We start from the raw sequence: 18419 nt of genomic DNA, 5'->3' as shown, positions 1-18419 counted from the left end.
AAATATACATATAAACCCAGTGGAAGGCAGTATGAGAATGGGTATCTGGATTGGGTGGAGTTCGTTTTACTTTGCGGAGAGGACGTTTCCGAAGAAGACTTCCTCGACATCACTGGGCTTGATTGCCGGCACTCTCTGTACGGCAGCTGCACGGGGCCCGATGTCAGCTCTGGCTATATGCGCTGGGCCAAAGGGGGTAGGTTCACTTGCTCTTGATGGCGTGGGAGCCAAGTTGAGGTGCCGTCAAGCTAGAGAGGGACCTGAAAGGAGGGGCAATGGACTGTCAGTATGGTACGCCTGCACTCACGTATAAAGGTAGATTGAGAACAATTCTACGATGGTTAAACAAGGTACGCTTCAACATTTGGAGGCTTTGTACCTACCCTAGAAAGGAACCCACGGGGGTTCTCGCGGACGCAACGATGTAGACGGGAGGGAGAGAAGACATGGTATAGATCAGAGGCAGGTCAGTGTGCGGTGTAATAGTCCGATGGATAGATCCACGGAATGGAGCAATTGACAGAAGATAGTCAAGAACGGCAAACACAGCAGCAAAAGGAAGCAATTGAGAGCGAACAATGCGGAAGTATATAAGCACCAAAGAGAGTGGCGGTATGCCAGTTCTGTTGGGGGGAAATGAATATTGACTTGGATGAGGGGCGAGCGGGACTAGAGACAACCCTGTAAATAGCTAACAAAACCAACAGGAGTGAAACTGAACGAACAGCAACAGTTGGGGGAAGAGTCAATAAAATAGTATATGATTATAGGGGGTTTTTAAATAGGCAGCAGCTTTCTCCCGTGGACCGTTTCTTTTTCTTTAATTCAATTTCACTCAATTCGTATTATCATTTACTTTGTTTCCTGATCCGTTGTAACTAACTAACTAGTTAACCAGATTGTTGATTAAATTTTTTGTTGGTGCCTGAGGCCATCACCAAGCTCTCCCACGACAAATCTCCAGGACGGCATCGATCAGCCAAACACAGAGGACAACACCTGCTCTCCCCGCGACTCCATCTCTGCGATTTAGTTATACGTTATATTGCAAGGCATTTGTAGTACGCTTCTGCAGAGGAAAAGGTGCTCGCGAAATGATCCATTCCGTCTGCAATTAATCATACTGCGCGTTTCCTACATTGCTCTTTCGCAGACACTATGGACGATCTTTACGACGAGTAGGTGCTTTTGATTCAAGGCAGCAGCATTTCAGCAGCTCCTGGGCCAGAGTTGCGCTAATGATCGTGTGTTGCGCAGGTTCGGGAACTACATTGGGGAGGCTGAAGAGTCTGAAGAGGAGCTTAGACATGGCGAATCTCGCCCAGACGCATACGCTTACGACCTCGAGTCGGAGGAAGATGAAGAGGCTGGAGAAGGGCCTGCTCATGATCAGCAATTGATGGAGCTAGATGGTAATGATCACTTACGCACGCGAGTTGACCACATTTTTGTTTCCGGATATTGAGAAGTCGATGATGAAAGGCTGCTGACACAGATATCGCAATATCGATACAGAACAAGGTCCTTCGAATGCGGTCATCCTACATGAAGATAAACAATATTACCCAACGGCCCAGCAGGTGTATGGCGAAGGCGTGGAGACGCTTGTCGAGGAAGAAGATGCGCAACCGCTGACCCAGCCCATCATCGCCCCCGTCCAGCAGAAGAAATTCGCGGTCCAGGAAGCGGACCTTCCCTCCGTTTTTTATTCACGCGAATTTATGACTGACCTCCTAAATTTCCCCAACCAAACCCGAAACATTGCCCTTGCTGGCCACGTGCATCATGGAAAAACCGCGTTTATGGATACTCTCGTAATGCAAACGCACGACCTGTCGGAACGGCTGGATAAAAGGATTGGCAGACGGAAAGATGAGCAACTACGTTATACAGATGTCCATTTTGTCGAACGGGAACGTGGTTTATCTATCAAATCTGCTCCCATGAGTTTGGTCTTACAAGGCACGCGCGGGAAATCACACCTTTTCAATATCATTGACACCCCCGGACACGTAAATTTTGTTGACGAGGTTGCTGCTGCGTTCAGATTGGTTGACGGCGTTGTCCTGATAGTTGACGTTGTTGAAGGGGTGCAGATCAATACGGAGCAGATAATCAAATATGCTGTGCTGGAGGATTTGCCTCTCACGCTGGTCGTGAACAAGATGGATCGACTCATCCTTGAACTAAAACTTCCCCCCTCGGACGCTTATTTCAAATTAAAACACGTCGTCGAAGAAGTGAACACGGTTATCGAACGGACCTTACCTGGCCAAGGCGAAAAGAGGAGATTGAGCCCGGAGAAAGGGAATGTCGCATTCGCCTGCACCAGCATGAACTGGTGCTTTACGTTACAGTCATTTGCGAAGATGTATGCTGACACCTACAAGGGCATTGATATTGCAGAATTCGGTGCCCGTCTCTGGGGCGATATCTTTTTTAACCCCAAAAGCAGAAAGTTCACCCGCAAGGGCGTTGAAGAGCGCTCGAAACGGACTTTCGTCCATTTTGTTTTGGAGCCTATCTACAAGATCATTTCTCACACCATTTCTGAGAGCCCGGAGGACCTAAAAGAGACTCTAGCCACCCTAGGAATATTCCTAAAACCTTCCCAGCTGAAATCGGACGCGAAGATCCTACTAAAGCTTGTTTGCGAACAATTCTTCGGGCCTGTTGATGGATTCGTTGACATGGTGGTCCAGCACATCCCCTCACCAAAGGATAATGCACAGAAGTTGCTCGAGAAATACTACACTGGACCTCTGGATACAAAAGTGGCGGCTTCAATGTCAACATGCGACCAAGACGGACCTTTGGTAATCCAGGTAACAAAACTATACAGCACTCCTGATGCATCCAAGTTCAACGCCTTCGGTAGAGTAATGAGTGGTGTTGCTCGACCGGGTCAGCAAGTACGGGTTTTGGGAGAGGGCTACACCATCGACGACGAGGAAGATATGGTCATTGCCACAATAGCGGATACTTGGATTGCGGAGACCAGATACAACATCCCTACAAGCGGTGTCCCTGCCGGAAACTGGGTGCTTCTATCAGGTGTAGATAATTCCATAGTAAAGACCGCTACACTGGTTCCCCTGAAACTTGAAGATGATGAAGACGCTTATATCTTCAAGCCGATAAAGCACATGACCGAATCTGTTTTCAAGGTTGCAGTTGAACCCATCAATCCCTCCGAACTCCCCAAGATGCTTGAGGGTCTTCGAAAAATCAACAAGAGCTATCCATTAATATCTACCAAGGTCGAGGAATCAGGTGAGCACATTGTTCTAGGAACGGGAGAACTTTACATGGATTGCGTCCTCCATGACCTCCGCCGCCTTTACGCAGAAATGGAATTGAAGGTCTCAGATCCAGTCACTCGCTTCTGCGAGACGGTCGTCGAAACTTCAGCCATTATGTGCTACGCCATAACCCCTAACAAGAAAAACAAAATCACAATGATTGCAGAGCCTCTGGATGATGGAATTGCGGAAGATATTGAAAGCGGACGAGTTAGCATACGCGACCCCATCCGCAAAGTCGCTCAGTTTTTCGAACAGAACTATGACTGGGATAAACTGGCTGCGCGGAGTATTTGGGCATTTGGGCCTGAGGAAATGGGTCCCAACATCCTCCAGGATGACACTTTACCTTCTCAAATAGATAAAAAGCTCCTGGGGACCGTGCGGGACTCCATACGGCAGGGTTTTAGTTGGGGAACTAGGGAAGGACCCCTGTGCGAAGAACGTAAGTCAAAATCCCAACCGTAACTCCCAAACCTGAAACAGCGAAACCTACTAACCCTTTCTCGCCAACCTTAGCCATCCGCAACACCAAATTCAAACTCACGGACATATCCCTCGCCGACCAAGCTATCTTCCGTGGTGGTGGCCAAATAATCCCGACAGCCCGACGCGCCGTCTACTCCTCCTTCCTCATGGCCTCACCCCGTCTCATGGAGCCCATATACACCTGCTCCATGACAGGGCCCGCTGACTCCGTTGCGGCCATCTACACCGTCCTTTCTCGAAGGCGCGGCCACGTTCTCTCCGATGGCCCCATCGCTGGCACCCCACTTTACGCCGTCCGTGGCCTAATCCCTGTCATCGACTCATTCGGCTTTGAGACAGATCTGCGCATACACACGCAGGGCCAGGCGATGGTGAGTCTTGTCTTTGATAAGTGGAGTGTCGTGCCTGGGGATCCGTTGGATAGGGATGTGAAGCTGCGGCCGTTGGATATGGCGAGTGCGATGGCGACGGCGAGGGATTTTGTGCTCAAGACTAGGAGGCGCAAGGGGCTAGCGGAAGACGTGAGTGTTAGTAAGTTTTTAGAGCCGGAGCTTTGGAGAGGGTTGAGGGAGAGTGGCGTGTTAGGGGAGGGGTAGTAGGAACTGGTGTTTTTCTTCTCCTTATTGCTCCTGGCTATTTCCGCAACGTAGTTTGATATGTTTGAAGGGTCTTCACTTTAGTTGGCTTGCAGGTATTTATGTACAATTACGGTGGGGATTGATTTTGCTTGTATTCACCGGCAAGATTAAAAAAGAGAAAATGCATTGAGTGGAAATTACATGGTATATAATGTATAGAATTTCTATATTGCAACGATCAATCTAAAGCGCAATTAATCTCGTTTTCATTGCTTGCTTATTTTCTCAAAATGCAGTGGGGATATATTACCCATAAATCATATCAGTCATATCAGTCATATCTTTTTTTTCACGCATCAAAGACTGTAATCCAACCTCCGAACCCAGCCGCCGGAACAAACCAAATGAAAAGTAAAGGACAGGAAAAAGGACATGAAACGCCGTCCCAACTCCATGTGCAAGGAATCCCATTAAATAAAATGAAAAAGAAAACACCACCCCCCTGCCACCCCCCCAATCCTCACTGACACGTCTCCAACATCTTCCCAATAACCCCCATAAGCGTCCCATTCTCCAACGCAGCCGCAACCCGCTCCTTATCCGCAAGCTGCTTATTCACCTCGTCTGCCGTACTATGCGTGCCCTCCTTGATACGCACATCAACGCGGAAGCGCGGGGGCAACGACTGCTCCAGCCGCACACGCACACCTAGCCCGATCACTGTGGCAAGGGAGCAGTGGGTTATTGTAGGTGTTATCAGGACGGAAACGGTGCGGAGCGGGGAGTCAGGGTTGCTGGGGAGGGAGTGCTGGATGGAGATGTCGGGAAGGGAGACGACGGCTAGGGCGCCGAGGGATATGGGGTGTTCTGGGTCGGCGATTGTGGCGATGAGGTCTGCGGGAGTACATGTGGTTAGTTTTTGGTATACTGGATTTTTTTAAGAGTAGGGAATTTGGGAGTTGGTTGGGCGAGGGACTCTGGGTATGCACCGTATATTTCTTGCTCGTCAATGGGCTCTTCCATCAAATCATCATCTTCGCTTTCGGATCCAGATGAGCTGCCGTTAACATAGCTTGCGGCAAAGGGGTCGTGGAAGGGAACCGCTAGGAGATCATGGCCAAATATTTCGCTGGCATATTGTGACGCTGAGTTTGCGGCGGAGTGGCGGGATTTCTGTTGGCGGGTTGGGAGGTCTGCCTTGCTGAGGATTGTGGGGTTTGAATTCTGCATCGCCATCTTTTGGAGCCTTTGAGTATCTTCCCTTTGTATCTCCCCTCTTCTGTGCTTTTGTGTAGTTGGCGTGGTTGTGTAAAACGGAATGATCTCGGTTCGGAGGTTGTTGCAGCGTGAATTCGATTTGCCTCGTGGTGCCGCTTTAGCGGAGAGGAAACCCTCTTAAACAACAATATTATTCTAACTGTCCAATGTCCGGTACACACATTTTCAACGGTGGTCACTGATATTCCAAAATTTGTTGAGATGTTTTGCTTCCCTTGTAAGATCGGGTCTATCCAAAATGTTACCGGGAATCATGGGCTGGATGGTCCTTGCACGTCCGTCGAAATATAAACTCGAATTAACCCCGGTCCAGTACCAGAAGTTAAGGGTTTGACGCCTAATTTCGCAGCCAAACTTTAGGCATTAAGCCCCTTAACCAGCCCGATTCCTTTACCAGTTATAAATTTCTAGCTGTCGATAGTTATCAAAACGCCAGATTCGCTATTTTATCTTAGAGGCAATAATGATACAATCAATGCTATATTGGAAGTTTTAGAGTATGGTTATTCTTATTTACTCTTGGCTTCTTTTAATTTCCCTCTATTGATTTCAGATGCCCAAAGGGTGGAGACCGAAGCGATGTAGACCCAGGAAAGAGACGTTGTTTGCTTGAATCATTAACAACTCAACTGGTGATGTAGAGTCAGTAGATGAGGAATACAGAATTCTTCAGTAATTTGACTTTTTTCTTCATGAAATCAGGCCTCGGCGTAGAATGTGTTGGTTTCTTATTTTATTTTACTTTTTTATTTTGTTTTTTGCTTCTAATTATCAGACTAGGTATATATATCACCATGAGAATTGGTATTAGTTAGCAATGTGACATCCGAATAATGTGTAATGTACATGAACCGAGTGAAACATGGAAAATGATGCAGAATGGATTGACATACCAAGATGGCTCGGTAACAAGAAATTTGGAATTCCTTCTTTGATCTGATACTCGTGCCCGCAGTTGCCGCACACCAGCTTACCCTCCACTACATGTGTTTCGAGCAGGAATCGGTGCAGCTCATGCAATCGCTCATCCGCCAGAGCGCCATCTTCGGGTTTTGAGGAGGCTATGGAGGTAAAGCCGAGCTATTATCAAATTATAAGCTGGGTCTTTGTGACTTGTTTTCACTTTCGGTCCAGACAAGGGGGGACGGGGGGAAATACATACCTCACCTGCTGTCACTACCAATGCGTCCCAGTCTATTCGTGGTAGGATATTGCGTAGGAAATCTGCTTGGAACTCTGTCTCTTCCTGCTTGAGTTCTGCATCGGAGAAGTGGAGGGGGAAAGCAGCTGGGGAGGCCTTGCAAGCCTTTACGGCACAAGTTAGGAAGTTTGCAGTGAGGATTTTCATGGCTTTTGGTTTTTTGATACAAGAGTCGGTGGAGTTTGAGCTGTGACACTGACATATAATTAATTAATTGAAGAGAAGGAATATCAAAATTACAATGGGCAGTGGATGTTGCTGAGGGAGTGCAAATTTGCTGATAACGCTGGATCAACGGTGCATCAGCCAATAGGAGGGACGGGATATGAATACATGTTCACGTGATATTTCGGGCGAAATTTTCCCCAGCAACAACTTGATCACTGGCATGTTATGGAGTCTGCGAACTTGAAGATATTCCAGATTTACAGAGAAGCAACAATAACAACAACAGCGGCGAGAAAAGAGACTTCTGGGCTCTTGCCGCCGAAATCATGCATATTGCAAATAGACATATTGCGCAACCTGAATGCTCCATCCTTCACCTTGCAGCCAACTACTGGACATACCCAGGAATCATCAAATACTACCACAAAATGCCTTTCCTCTTTTTAAATGAACGACACAGGGGCGTCAAAACGCCATTCTTTCATGCCCGTTGTGCCACCTCAACCATGCCATTGTTGGGATTCGTGAGAAGTCTGGACTCTCGCTCAAAGCAGCCTGTCCAGCCATTTCCCGTGGGTTTTGAAAGAAAAAAGGCAAAACGAAAAAAAAATGTCGATGAGATATCAGGGATGTCCCCGACACCAGGTGCTGCTACCAGGGTGAAACTCGTATAGACCCCCTCGGCCCCCAAAACTACCAGCAGGGCACATCGGCGTTGAACAAAGAGGCTAGATAGGAGCGCCGACGTCAGGGGCACGGGTATTAGAATTAGTAATCTTTGCGATGCTGTGCCGCTTTTTCTCTTCTATATATCTTAACTCGGTTAGCAAACGGAATTAAATGGTATTCTTAGTGGATTGGTAGGTTTTGCGAAAATTGGATGACTTGTGAGATTCATATCTTAGTTCATCACGTTTTGCTTTGTGAAATAACCAGCGGCCATTTTCAACCGTAAGAAAACTCATTGGTGATGCTGTCGCTGAAAGTGAAATTCTGGTCGAAAAATTATATGTCGGAGTCGGTCCTTATATGTATGTATGTATAGATTTAGCGTCCCAGAGAAGCGCGGGCAGCGCCCGCGTTTCAGAAGCCTCCCGTAGGGCATGGGGACGTGCTACGCTGGAGAGATTTCTATATACACAGAGGAAGAGAAACAGAATCCAGATGGCAACTCTTGAGAAGACTCAGCTCATTGAGCTGTGCATCCACTTCTGGCCCGACGTATGGCCATTCATGGTGAGGCTATAGTGTGGCTCGAGTCGGTCCTTATATGTCCCATCGTTGGGCGCATTTTTGCACTCCGTAGTCTGGGAAGGGTTCACATTCCCCACGCCCAATAAGCACTAATAAAAGTTTTAAATATTAACAAAGTTAATGAGGGCCTGTGAATTCTAGCGGTTTCTTCATACCAGGCCCCTTGCTTAAGATGTGGTTTGTGTCTGCGTTCGCTATCGTGTTTGAAGGGTTCTATATACTTGAACGGCGGCAATGGATAGCCGGGAACTAACCTTGGGATTAGCCTCTGATCTACCGGGCGTCCCCCCCATCTTGGAAATCATGGGAGCTCACTGGCTAGTTAATTTTTAAATAAAAATATTTCGTCTTCAGCGCGCATTCTATCTAACGGTGATGGTGTCATAGCTTCCCCAAATTAGATTCATAAAAAGATATGCTTTTTATGCAGGTAAAACTCTGAGCATTCGGAAAAACAACCTTTCGTAACGCTGACATGCAGACATTCCTGGGCAAATCTCAACTAGCGCATCCTAAAAGATGACAGCGGGCGGGGGAGAAATCTGCAAATAAAAATTTCTTGCAATCGATTCTTGCTCTGGCCTGGGTGAGGTTGAACGTTATTCCTGTTTTCCAGGAGGCTCCAAAGACACATTTATATGCAGAGTATACCGGAACCGCGGAGCTGTTCGGGGGGTTGGAGTGATAGCAAGGAAGTATTGCCGCGAACAGAAGAAATGCTGTATATGCATCCCTAAAACTGATGAATTGGAATGGTTAAAGAAGCCTTTACTCGTCCACTGTCATAAGGGGACGATCGTGAAACCGAATTGAGAATACGACCTCTCCATATTTCTCCTAATTCGACATGATCCCTTTGGCAACATGGGATTTCATGCAAGGAGGAGTGTTATGGAGCCTCTAACTGGCAAAATGCTCGTTAGTGTTTCGGAAAGCTTTCGAGCCCGGAGTTGAAACGAAAATTTGTTTAAAAAAGGGTCCAGCTAGCGTAGGCCATGTTTCAACAGATGTGATAGGAAAAACCTCATTTACCCAGAATCAAAGGAATCCTAACGCCAAGGAGGATGTGCTTATATCAGGTAGGTGTTTTTTGTGGGACGTCTAAGTGGTTGTATTAGCATGCAGGCAGCTGAGGCATATATGTGCGGTGCGCTAGTCCGTGATAGGCAGCCTAGGGCCAACATTTTTGGAGTCAAATTCTTTTCCCCTTGGGTTGCTCTTCCAGAAGCTGGCTCCAGGAGCAATGCGTGGCTGGTTGAAGACGCTATTGAAGCATCCATCAGCTTCCACAGCATATTTCAAGTGTGAAGTGTGCCTTAGTAAAACTAGTAATTCCGTAGCGCCAGAACACTCGTAGAGAAGTCCACAGAGAATTGTCGCTTCTCTCCGCGAACCATTAATTTTCGTAAGAAAATTTCCGACCATTTGGATTGGGTCACACGAGACCGATGGTGAAGTTAGAGAAACCGAGCCAAGGTTACACTTTCATGTATGGAATCGATATAGCGCAGCAAATGATACACTTCCCTTGTGAGAAGGCGATGACGAGCTGGTGTGGCCAATTCTCGTCGATATTGTCCCACGTTAAGTGAAACGTGCTGTTCGATATTTATGAGGCATTATTACTGCACATAGAGATTGCCTTCCTCGAACAGGAGCTGGAGGAGGGACGAGATACCCGAGTATCAGGTGCAAACCCTAATTCTCCTTGAAAAGCTGAAGGGTTGTATGCTTGGTGGTGTAGTGCGTAGCATTGGCTATTTTACTCACCTTGACCGCTTCGATTGATGAAGTGGTGGGATGAGGCTAGATCACAAAGAAACATCTACCATTCTTAGAATCTCGGCAGTAGTGCCCGATTGCGAGTGTCTCTTGTTTATTTAGGTCTTAGGCTTCCTTCGATACCATGTGTTACTATTCCAAGGAGAGCCACAATAGAGCAGGCGGCAACAGACGGGGCATGAGGAGAACTAGAGAGCTTTTGCGTGGAGAAGGAGTGAATCACCCATGTTCGACTTTGGGCCGGGAACCCTTGTTGAAAACGTTTTGGGTCTGCCTTTCCATTCTTGCGTTTTTGCGTTTACGCTGTAGCATTCTGTGGGAGCGCCGAATGGAACGGAATATTTGTCCACGGAATCACCAACGCCATTGAGTGCTGGTTGAATGACTACCACAAACGTATTATAATTAATCGATGGAAGGGCACAAAGGACAATAAACCATAGGAGGATCGAATTTAGAAATCTTGGAGTTGTTGATCAAGAGGCGGATAATGTTGAACAGCATGATTCGAGTGGACTGGACTGGAAGAACCCGCGAATCAGTTTTTCTTACAGAAATCATAATCTGTTGGAAATTGAAGGGGAGCAGAAGGAAATCAGAGGCGAAATTCGTCTTCGGCCGATACAGCATTCTCATTTTTAAATATTGGACATCGTCAACCAGATTTATATAATTACCACGATTTGGTGTTTTCGCCATACTGCAGAGGTGGTTGACCACATATGGACATTGTGGGGCCAACTTTTGTTTTTCTCGTTTCTTCATGATTTCAGAGCCAGGTGGCAACGCATGGTTCATGGTGATAATTTTTCGGGATTCCTGCGCTGGACCAACGTGGCCCCCTTCATCTTTTTCACCCAAACAGAACATATCCTCGTTCCTGTTTTCGGCAATGCAAGGAGATAGAGACTCGGCCGTTTACTATGCAACATTCTCACCATGGGCATGAAGATCCATATACGGCTTATCTTCCCTAAACACTAATTCCCGAATCCATATTTTTTTAAAAAAAAAAAAAAAAAGGAAATAAGATCATTGAAAATTTCACACTTTGTCCGTTGAGTAAGTTTATGAATCTCGTTAAATCATATTTTCCATGTCATTTTCTCGTACCATCAGCCAATGGAGATGGATTTGAAGGATCATCCATCGCATGTCATCCGCGCATAGCAGCTCGACTAGCGGACCCGTGGGGTGGCATGTGCTTTGCATAGGTTGCAATCGATCAACCGCGGGGAACGGGTAGTTGAGGTTCCCTGCTTGCCACCGCGTTTTGTGGGGTTGCACATCATTAATGCTCTACTGTGTCATCCTAGAGGGCGTGTCAGTGTCTTTTATACAAGGGATCCTTATATGATGGCTGCTAAAAAGGAATATGTGGATGTACAAAGTGCTGGCGATTAACCATTTAAGCTATGTATGTGAGTGGCAAGGGGGGGGAAAGTGCATTGGGCAGAGCGGACAGGAGAAGAAGAATAATAGCAGGGAGTCGGGGGTTGGGTGGACAAGGTACCCGTGAAGAATAACCCAAGTCCAGGGAGGGAGAGCAAGGACAAAGGATTTGAGAGGCCATCTGGCCACAGCAGCCCCTGAACATATTTGCCGAGGGATATGTTATATGTAAGGTTCTTGGAATTGTCAGTCAAAGAAGAAACGTTTTCAGAGAATATTTGAATGAGCTAACAACCACGTGATCATATGGACTTCGCGGAGTTCACCGCAACAATTCCCGATCACAATGTCGGACAGCATAAACTGACCATGGAATCAAACAGCTTACACCCTCAATTTTGAGCTACGAAATTGCCGACCTTGCATCTTCAATGAAGATGGGGAATGGGCTCTTCCCAACATCATCGACGTATCGGATCACAATTGGTGCCTCTTAATCTTGAATCGTCATCCGGAGGAGCCAAGGGAGAAATTCTTCAAAAGCTAGAATAAATGGATTGCATCTCTGCCAACCAATTTTCTGCCCAGATACCAGCAACTAACTACTTAAGGATCGACCTCCTTGATCCGTTCTTCAAGGGAAATATTTGTGGACCAGACATGGATATACTACTACGGCGGCCACGAAAGGGATGAACCCAAAATTGGACCCTGGCCAGGCATTGGCGCCTCAAGTGCCAAAAGATGTGCCGAGCCATCGTCTCCCACTCTCTCGCTTATTCGCAACCCCTACCCTCCCTGAGAAGTTCAAAATTACCTTTCTCGAGCGGGAAGTGGCGGGGTTTTCGCAGCAAGTGGATGTCCAAAACTTGCAAAGAAACATGCCTGTGGTCATTGGGACAATACTTTTAAAAGTGGGCTGTGTTGTCTGCTGGGCCCATGTTTATTCTTCTCAGCCACATCTTGTGATGGCATTGTGCTCGGCAGCATGAGTTGGATGGATGTCATAGACGAATTGGTTATTTTGGAAGCTGCTTTACAAACTTTTTCGTTCCTCGTTGACTTCGTTCGATGATATTGCTCCATTCCTTCACACTGACTTCTAGGCTCGAAAAATTTTTCGATTCATGGTTTGGTCTTCTATTTTTATCATTCTTTACCATATCATATATCGTACCGTTTCGTACCGTTTCGTACCGTTTCGTATACTTATTGGTGTAAAAGCCTATTACAGGTAGACCATCTCAAACCCCCAAATCATTCCCTACTCCTTTGCTAACGAGATTCAAGTGCCTCTCCACTTTCTTGGCATTTCTACTCATGGTAACGATCCTCTCAAACGGCTTTTAACCCTTTGTTGTGGAGGGAGAATTGAGGGGTAGGCAGCAGGTGTCTCGCAGCCTCCAAGCCTAAAACCGTGCAGCTTCTGCTCATATTTTCTAGCTTCCTTCTAGATGCAAACTACCCGGAGTACGCGGGCGCTTCAATCAGAAGACAAAAAATCAACTAGTGACAGGAGAAGGCCAGCAGGAACAAAATGGAGGGAAGAGAAAAGAAATGCATCCTCTAGGGCGACGGGAACAGCTTTAACGCATATTCCCAAATTGCTGGGCCACCGTACGCACCAGCAGCTACTCCGCACATGCCCATCCGACCAGCCACCAACATCAATACGACAAGCCCTTTTTGTAGATGGATCCATTGGATGCCAGATATTTATCTGACTAAAAAGGGATAGTTGCGGGCTTGGGCAAGCTTGCTACAGTCGCGACTCTAGGAAACCCTCGCAGCGAATCGGTCCTTCACCCTTTGAAAGATGTTACTGGCAATTTGCCTCACGGCGTTTTAGTCAAGATCATTTGTTGGTTTTCTTTTTCCCCATCCCTTCACAGGAAGCATAGCATGATCATGTAATCTGTACAGTACATTTTGAGTCGAGAGGTGCCGAGAATGCCGAGATAGGAATCGAAACAATGACAAAAAATATGCTCCGTAAATTTATCAAGGGAACCAAAGTATATTAGACCCGCGACTTGTCAATATCTCTTTCAGCTTGCTCTGTACTGTATCTAATGGCCATATCACTGTCTTACCAATCGCCCCCAACTTAGTTAAACATTCAAGAATCATTGTTTTGGCTCGTCCGCTCTGCTGCCTGACTAAATTAGTGCCGCTTTTCCTTGTTCCTGTATGCGAGTGATCAGTTGCGGCATAGCAAATGAAGAAGCCTTAGAGTACTCCATGAGTCCATATAACCGCGAGAGGGGGTGGGTTCTTGCTGCCCACTATATTTATCTACTTTTCCTTCATCTGGATCGTGTGTTTTCCCGCCGAGAAGTTTATGTCCAGGCCCCGGCCCATCATCTCTTCCCCCAGCAGACCTACGAGGCTACGCTTTTGGCGCAGCAGGACATCTCTACATCTACCCTGCTAGAGGCTGGAGGGGATTTAACGGCTAGCAGAGGCCCACTGACTACGTGCTGTTTAAGACTCGGACGGAGAGCAGTTTGATCTATTTATTTAGTCCACTGCAGTTCTCCAGAGGAGCACAACTGCGTATACGCTTGCCGCCGCCATTTCTCCAACGCTGCTTTCTCTTTACCCCCCTCTCCCATTATTAGCCGCCCTCGTTTGCTCATTTCCTTTGCCTTTTTTTTCGTTTCTTTTTTTAGACTCACTCTTGTGCATTTTCCGCACGCAGTCACTCACGCCATCCCTTGCCGTCCCTTTCTGCAAACAACGGTGCCCCTGGTCTTTATGGAGAGTCTGTGGCGTCACTGAGTTGCTGCGCTTTCCACAATCAGCCGACAGAATCACCCGCCTTGGTGCTTCTCAGGCCTCGCATACCGATCTGACTGAACTGAGCTGGCGGGAAGACACTGGCCTCGCCCATCAATCCCGTGACCAGGCAAGCTTCACATGTTTCCGGATTAGTTCGCAAGTCTGGCCTTTCGCTCGTTGCTCCCAATCCCTCCTTCACCTCCCCAAATCTGCCCCAAGTGTACCCCACACAATCCTCAGTCTGTTGTGGCTACGCGATATGTGGCCAATGACCGCGTTGTATACTGACTGTCAATTCCTTATTCCTTGTGTGGAGTAGGATAAGCTCTTCTACCGATCGCATTGGCCGTTCGTTGTTCGCGGCTTGCAACCGTGGTTTGACCCGGAACTCTCCAAACTTGTGGATGATCTTAGAAGCTTGTTCAGAGACCTTCCCCTACCTACCATGACCCTGGGGAAGCAGGTAAACAACACACCGTCGAATAGCCTTGGTGATTAGATTTGCGCTCTATGATCTCATTACAACAACCTCCTTTGCTTCGAGCTGCTAAACCACGAGTATCCGTCTTTGCACGATCCCACACCTGTCCCACGTTTTCTACATATATCGCTCAACCCTCGCACGCGTGTTAGATACCACAGTGGCACTTGCACAGCGGCTGCAGGCTCAGCCGTAAATAGCCCAGGACTGATTCCTACAACCATTGCAATACTTTCGCACTTCCCACAACCACGAGTCGCAATTTTCCCTTGGGCCCCTCCGACTAGCGCTCTGCTTCCGATCGGAGTGTGCCAATGCAGGCGTTCTCGTTTGTTCCCCCTAACCTGGGCCCCGCAGAGGGTCAAAAAAGTAAGCTCCTGTTGTTATTACAACTGCGGAGAATCTCGCATTGCTGCTGGAAAATATTTACGCTGCTAGCAGGCGTGGTGATAATGCGCCTAGTGTTTTGATTCTGACGTGAATTACATATGTAGACTATGTTTTTGTGGACGAACACAACCGACACAAACGTCTCAAGGGTACGCCTTATACTACGGCATCACCCGCCTTAACAGGACTTTTTGGACTAATATTTGAATAGTTATGAGAGCTTGCAATGGCTGCCGCAAACGGAAGATCAAATGCGACGCTGCAACTACCAATACTTGGCCTTGTTCCGCGTGCACTCGGTTGAAACTTGTTTGCATCCCCCCAACCATCGGCCACGATGGCGATTTTTCATCCCATGGCCAAATTTCTGAACCTAGTCAACAGCCACCGCCAATGAGTGTGCTTCATTCCGCGGATTTAAACCCTTCCTCCCAGAACATATCTCATCAATCGCTTCTTATTGATAGGGCACATACCCAAAATATGGGCAGCGGTCGAGCCTACAATGATGAATCTCGGCTGTATCAAGCCCAACCATATATAGAACATGTGCAGAACCCCCAGGATCTATATCAGCACCTCGCTCCATCTCACCTTCTTCCCCTTCAACATAATGACACATTTCAACATAACACCGACCTATATACTGCTTCACCACCTAATACACTCCTGACAACTATTGACGCTCCATCGTATCCGAAGTCTGAACAATCAAATGCAGAAGATCTAAGTGATGCACTTGGAGATCTCAAAATAGACGAAAGTGGCGTTGGTATGCCCCCTGTGCTTGGGGCTGTTTACTTCATTCCCAGTTATGTGACAAAGAAATTTGTCTTGGACAGCCTCGAAAATTTTATTGCTCTCTACTTCGTATACTTCGGATTATGGCTAACACTTCTTTTCAAAAGCCGCTTATATCCGGCAGCCGCGAAAGGGCGAAAGGGATCCGGAAGTTCCAACCGCAGAGGAAGGCGACGCGAAACTGCCACCATGTATTTCGACCTCTGGTGCAACTATTCGTATTCCACCTGAATTGATGCCATCGGATGATGAAGCCATGGAATATTTCGATATATACTTTACCCATATTCACTTTTACGTACCTGTTGTCCATCGAGGCCACCTCTATCAGCAATGGCAATCTGATAAAACATCCATATCGCCCCTTCTTTTAGAAGCCATATTTGCTTGTGCTGGAAGGATGTCAGATGATCCAGCGCAAGGAGCACAATGGCTTGCACTAGGCAATAGTGAGTTTTCTTTCTTTCTTTCTTTCTTTCCTTCTTTTTTTTTTTTTTCAGATAAAAAATTAATATATTAGCTCTTTCCATTAACTTTCAACAGGGCATGAAGCGGCATTTATGGAAGCTCCTCGGTTGAGTACAATCCAGGCTTTATTACTTTTACTGAAAGCTAGAGAGGGCTCACCGAAGAAGGGCTACTTCTACCGCTCGTGGCAGACGGTTAAGACCATGGTATCCATGGCGAAGGATCTTGATCTTCATGAACACCACAGCTACCACGCTGAAGGACTACCTTGCGGTCTTGATACTGTTGAGTGCCTCGTCCAAACCAGAGTATGGCAAACCCTTTTGGTGGTCGAAACAATGATCGGTGGTCCTCAAGGTAAAATCCTATATATACTTTACATTCAATGATGAAATTCTAATTTCATTCTAGGGCGCTCGGATTTTGGAGTTGATCCAGATGCGGTTGAATACTCGACTACATTGGATATTCCCAATTTAGATGCGTTTGAGATCGAAAGGTCTAGATTATTTGCTTATTTTATACGCAATGTGCGTAGCATTCGTCTAATCACAGATTCATATCATAAGCTCAAGAAACAACCAGACTGGGGTGCCAATCCCCGATTTATAGAAAACAACACCCTAATCCCCGACTGGCTCGCCAGCCTTCCGGCTGACTTGCAGGTCACATATCCACAAGATGGGTCACCACCATGGCTGCCGTCTCATCTTGTGGGTAATATGCATTCCCATTTTCACCTTTCCATCATAATCTTACATCGCCCTCAACTTCTTGCTTCGAAATCTTTCGCGGCTGGTGGGAAATGGAGAACTCATATGGTTCTCTGTTATAACTCTGCAAAAAAACTGTGTCGACTACAGGAAGCGATTGTACGGTCTTTTGGTTTAAACGGCTTGTTTTACATGCAACGTGGCATCAGTTTTACCGTGTATGGCATTTTGACCTGCACGATGTTGCATCTCGTGAGTAAAAGCAATTGTCTTGAACTCCGCATTAAATTGTTTCCTAACATTGTAACTGACAGATTGCGATCACCTCCCCTGACCCCGAGCTTAACTCTGATGCGAGGATATATTTTACCCGCCATATGCGCCTTCTTGAACAATGTGCAGCTGCGTGGCCTGTGCCTGATTTACAAGAGTCAATCAACCAACTTCGATTGGCTTTTTCAGCGGATATTAACAAGCCATTTGAGCTCAAGCGCAGTTTTCCCTATGGTAGCCCGTCAGACCAATATCACCCCAGCCCTCCAATGAACTCCCACTGCATGTCCACCTCCTTTGCCGCAAGTTGCCCAGAACAGAATCAACTCACATATGGAACCCACGCACTCACTCCCCCAATCTCTGCTGAGGTTAATGATAAGCCAGACCCTATACTACAGGAGTTGATGCATGGCCATGACCAAAACCAAAGTCTTCTTAATATCCCATTGGCTGATAATAGCAGCTGGGATCCCACTCGAATTATCAAGTAAGTTCCCTAGAAAGAACTCCATAAACCTTCCTAGAATACTGCGAAGGAAATGTACACATTAAACAGTGGACGCCTTGACTAACCGTGCGCCCTCTTTTCACTTTGATAGTCAATGGGACCTAGCCTTTTCTGGAGGCGGATCCAATGCTTCAAGCGCGAATTCGCCCCCTCCGTCGGTAACCAATCCATCACACAATGACCAAAGCATCCCTGCGCAATACCACATTCAATTTTCCCAGACTGCCAAGATGCCATCGATTCCTGCCCCTCAACCTATGGTTCCGCCTACTTATAGTAATATACAGCCGGTGATTAGTGCGCGGGATTGGCAGCGCAGCGTTGCTAGTGTGTACGACCCTCATGGCTTGAAAAGGCGTTGGGATCATCAGTTACCTTTGGACCACAACCGCGGATAAAGTGAAAGAGGTAGCCACTATTACACCCATATAAAATACCATGGGACGACTCCCTGGCTGCAGGTCACACAGCAGGGTCCATGCGCTGGCATTCAGGGGACCCCGCGCCCGTTGCCAGATTTTGATGTGGGACCGTGTCCCTATGGCTGATATATTCGA

At 47.0% G+C, this 18419-nt stretch overlaps 7 protein-coding genes across 7 annotated transcripts in view; 2 read left to right on the top strand and 5 right to left on the bottom strand.

The window, feature by feature from the left end:
- Positions 1-448, bottom strand: part of HCBG_04794 (acetyl-coa acetyltransferase) — a gene marked incomplete at both ends in the record, with an annotated part of 1859 nt that extends 1411 nt beyond the window's left edge. The window contains 2 exons of the mRNA XM_045431843.1: positions 71-211; positions 384-448. Of these exons, the coding sequence (XP_045287055.1) occupies positions 71-211; positions 384-448 (206 nt within the window). The remainder of the gene's footprint in view (positions 1-70; positions 212-383) is intronic.
- Positions 449-1158: 710 nt separating this feature from the next.
- HCBG_04793 (U5 small nuclear ribonucleoprotein component) lies at positions 1159-4637 on the top strand (the record flags this gene model as incomplete). The annotated part of the gene is made up of 4 exons (XM_045431842.1): positions 1159-1178; positions 1258-1412; positions 1516-3747; positions 3822-4637. The coding sequence occupies 4 exons, from the start codon at positions 1159-1161 to the stop codon at positions 4385-4387; spliced, it is 2973 nt and encodes a 990-aa protein (XP_045287054.1).
- Positions 4638-4889: 252 nt separating this feature from the next.
- On the bottom strand, positions 4890-5605 carry HCBG_04792 (iron-sulfur cluster assembly protein CIA2; the record flags this gene model as incomplete). Its single annotated transcript, XM_045431841.1, has 2 exons — positions 4890-5263; positions 5359-5605. The coding sequence occupies 2 exons, from the start codon at positions 5603-5605 to the stop codon at positions 4890-4892; spliced, it is 621 nt and encodes a 206-aa protein (XP_045287053.1).
- Positions 5606-6196: 591 nt separating this feature from the next.
- HCBG_04791 (DUF343 domain-containing protein) lies at positions 6197-6995 on the bottom strand (the record flags this gene model as incomplete). Its single annotated transcript, XM_045431840.1, has 3 exons — positions 6197-6276; positions 6541-6727; positions 6810-6995. 3 exons carry the CDS (start codon positions 6993-6995, stop codon positions 6197-6199), a joined length of 453 nt encoding a protein of 150 aa, XP_045287052.1.
- A 1205-nt stretch (positions 6996-8200) lies between these two features.
- Positions 8201-8563, bottom strand: HCBG_04790 (uncharacterized protein; the record flags this gene model as incomplete). Its single annotated transcript, XM_045431839.1, has 2 exons — positions 8201-8359; positions 8525-8563. 2 exons carry the CDS (start codon positions 8561-8563, stop codon positions 8201-8203), a joined length of 198 nt encoding a protein of 65 aa, XP_045287051.1.
- Positions 8564-10240: 1677 nt separating this feature from the next.
- On the bottom strand, positions 10241-11202 carry HCBG_04789 (uncharacterized protein; the record flags this gene model as incomplete). Its single annotated transcript, XM_045431838.1, has 4 exons — positions 10241-10437; positions 10484-10900; positions 10991-11032; positions 11166-11202. The coding sequence occupies 4 exons, from the start codon at positions 11200-11202 to the stop codon at positions 10241-10243; spliced, it is 693 nt and encodes a 230-aa protein (XP_045287050.1).
- Positions 11203-14670: 3468 nt separating this feature from the next.
- HCBG_04788 (uncharacterized protein) lies at positions 14671-18260 on the top strand (the record flags this gene model as incomplete). The annotated part of the gene is made up of 8 exons (XM_045431837.1): positions 14671-14688; positions 14994-15075; positions 15308-15868; positions 16005-16346; positions 16441-16722; positions 16777-17330; positions 17393-17841; positions 17954-18260. The coding sequence occupies 8 exons, from the start codon at positions 14671-14673 to the stop codon at positions 18258-18260; spliced, it is 2595 nt and encodes an 864-aa protein (XP_045287049.1).
- Between the last annotated feature and the right edge of the window lie 159 nt (positions 18261-18419).

Source organism: Histoplasma capsulatum (genome assembly GCF_000150115.1).
Source record: "Histoplasma capsulatum G186AR genomic scaffold supercont2.6, whole genome shotgun sequence".
Classification (NCBI taxonomy): domain Eukaryota; kingdom Fungi; phylum Ascomycota; class Eurotiomycetes; order Onygenales; family Ajellomycetaceae; genus Histoplasma; species Histoplasma capsulatum.
Note: the sequence above shows the minus strand (reverse complement) of the source record. Positions and strands in the feature narration are given on the sequence as shown.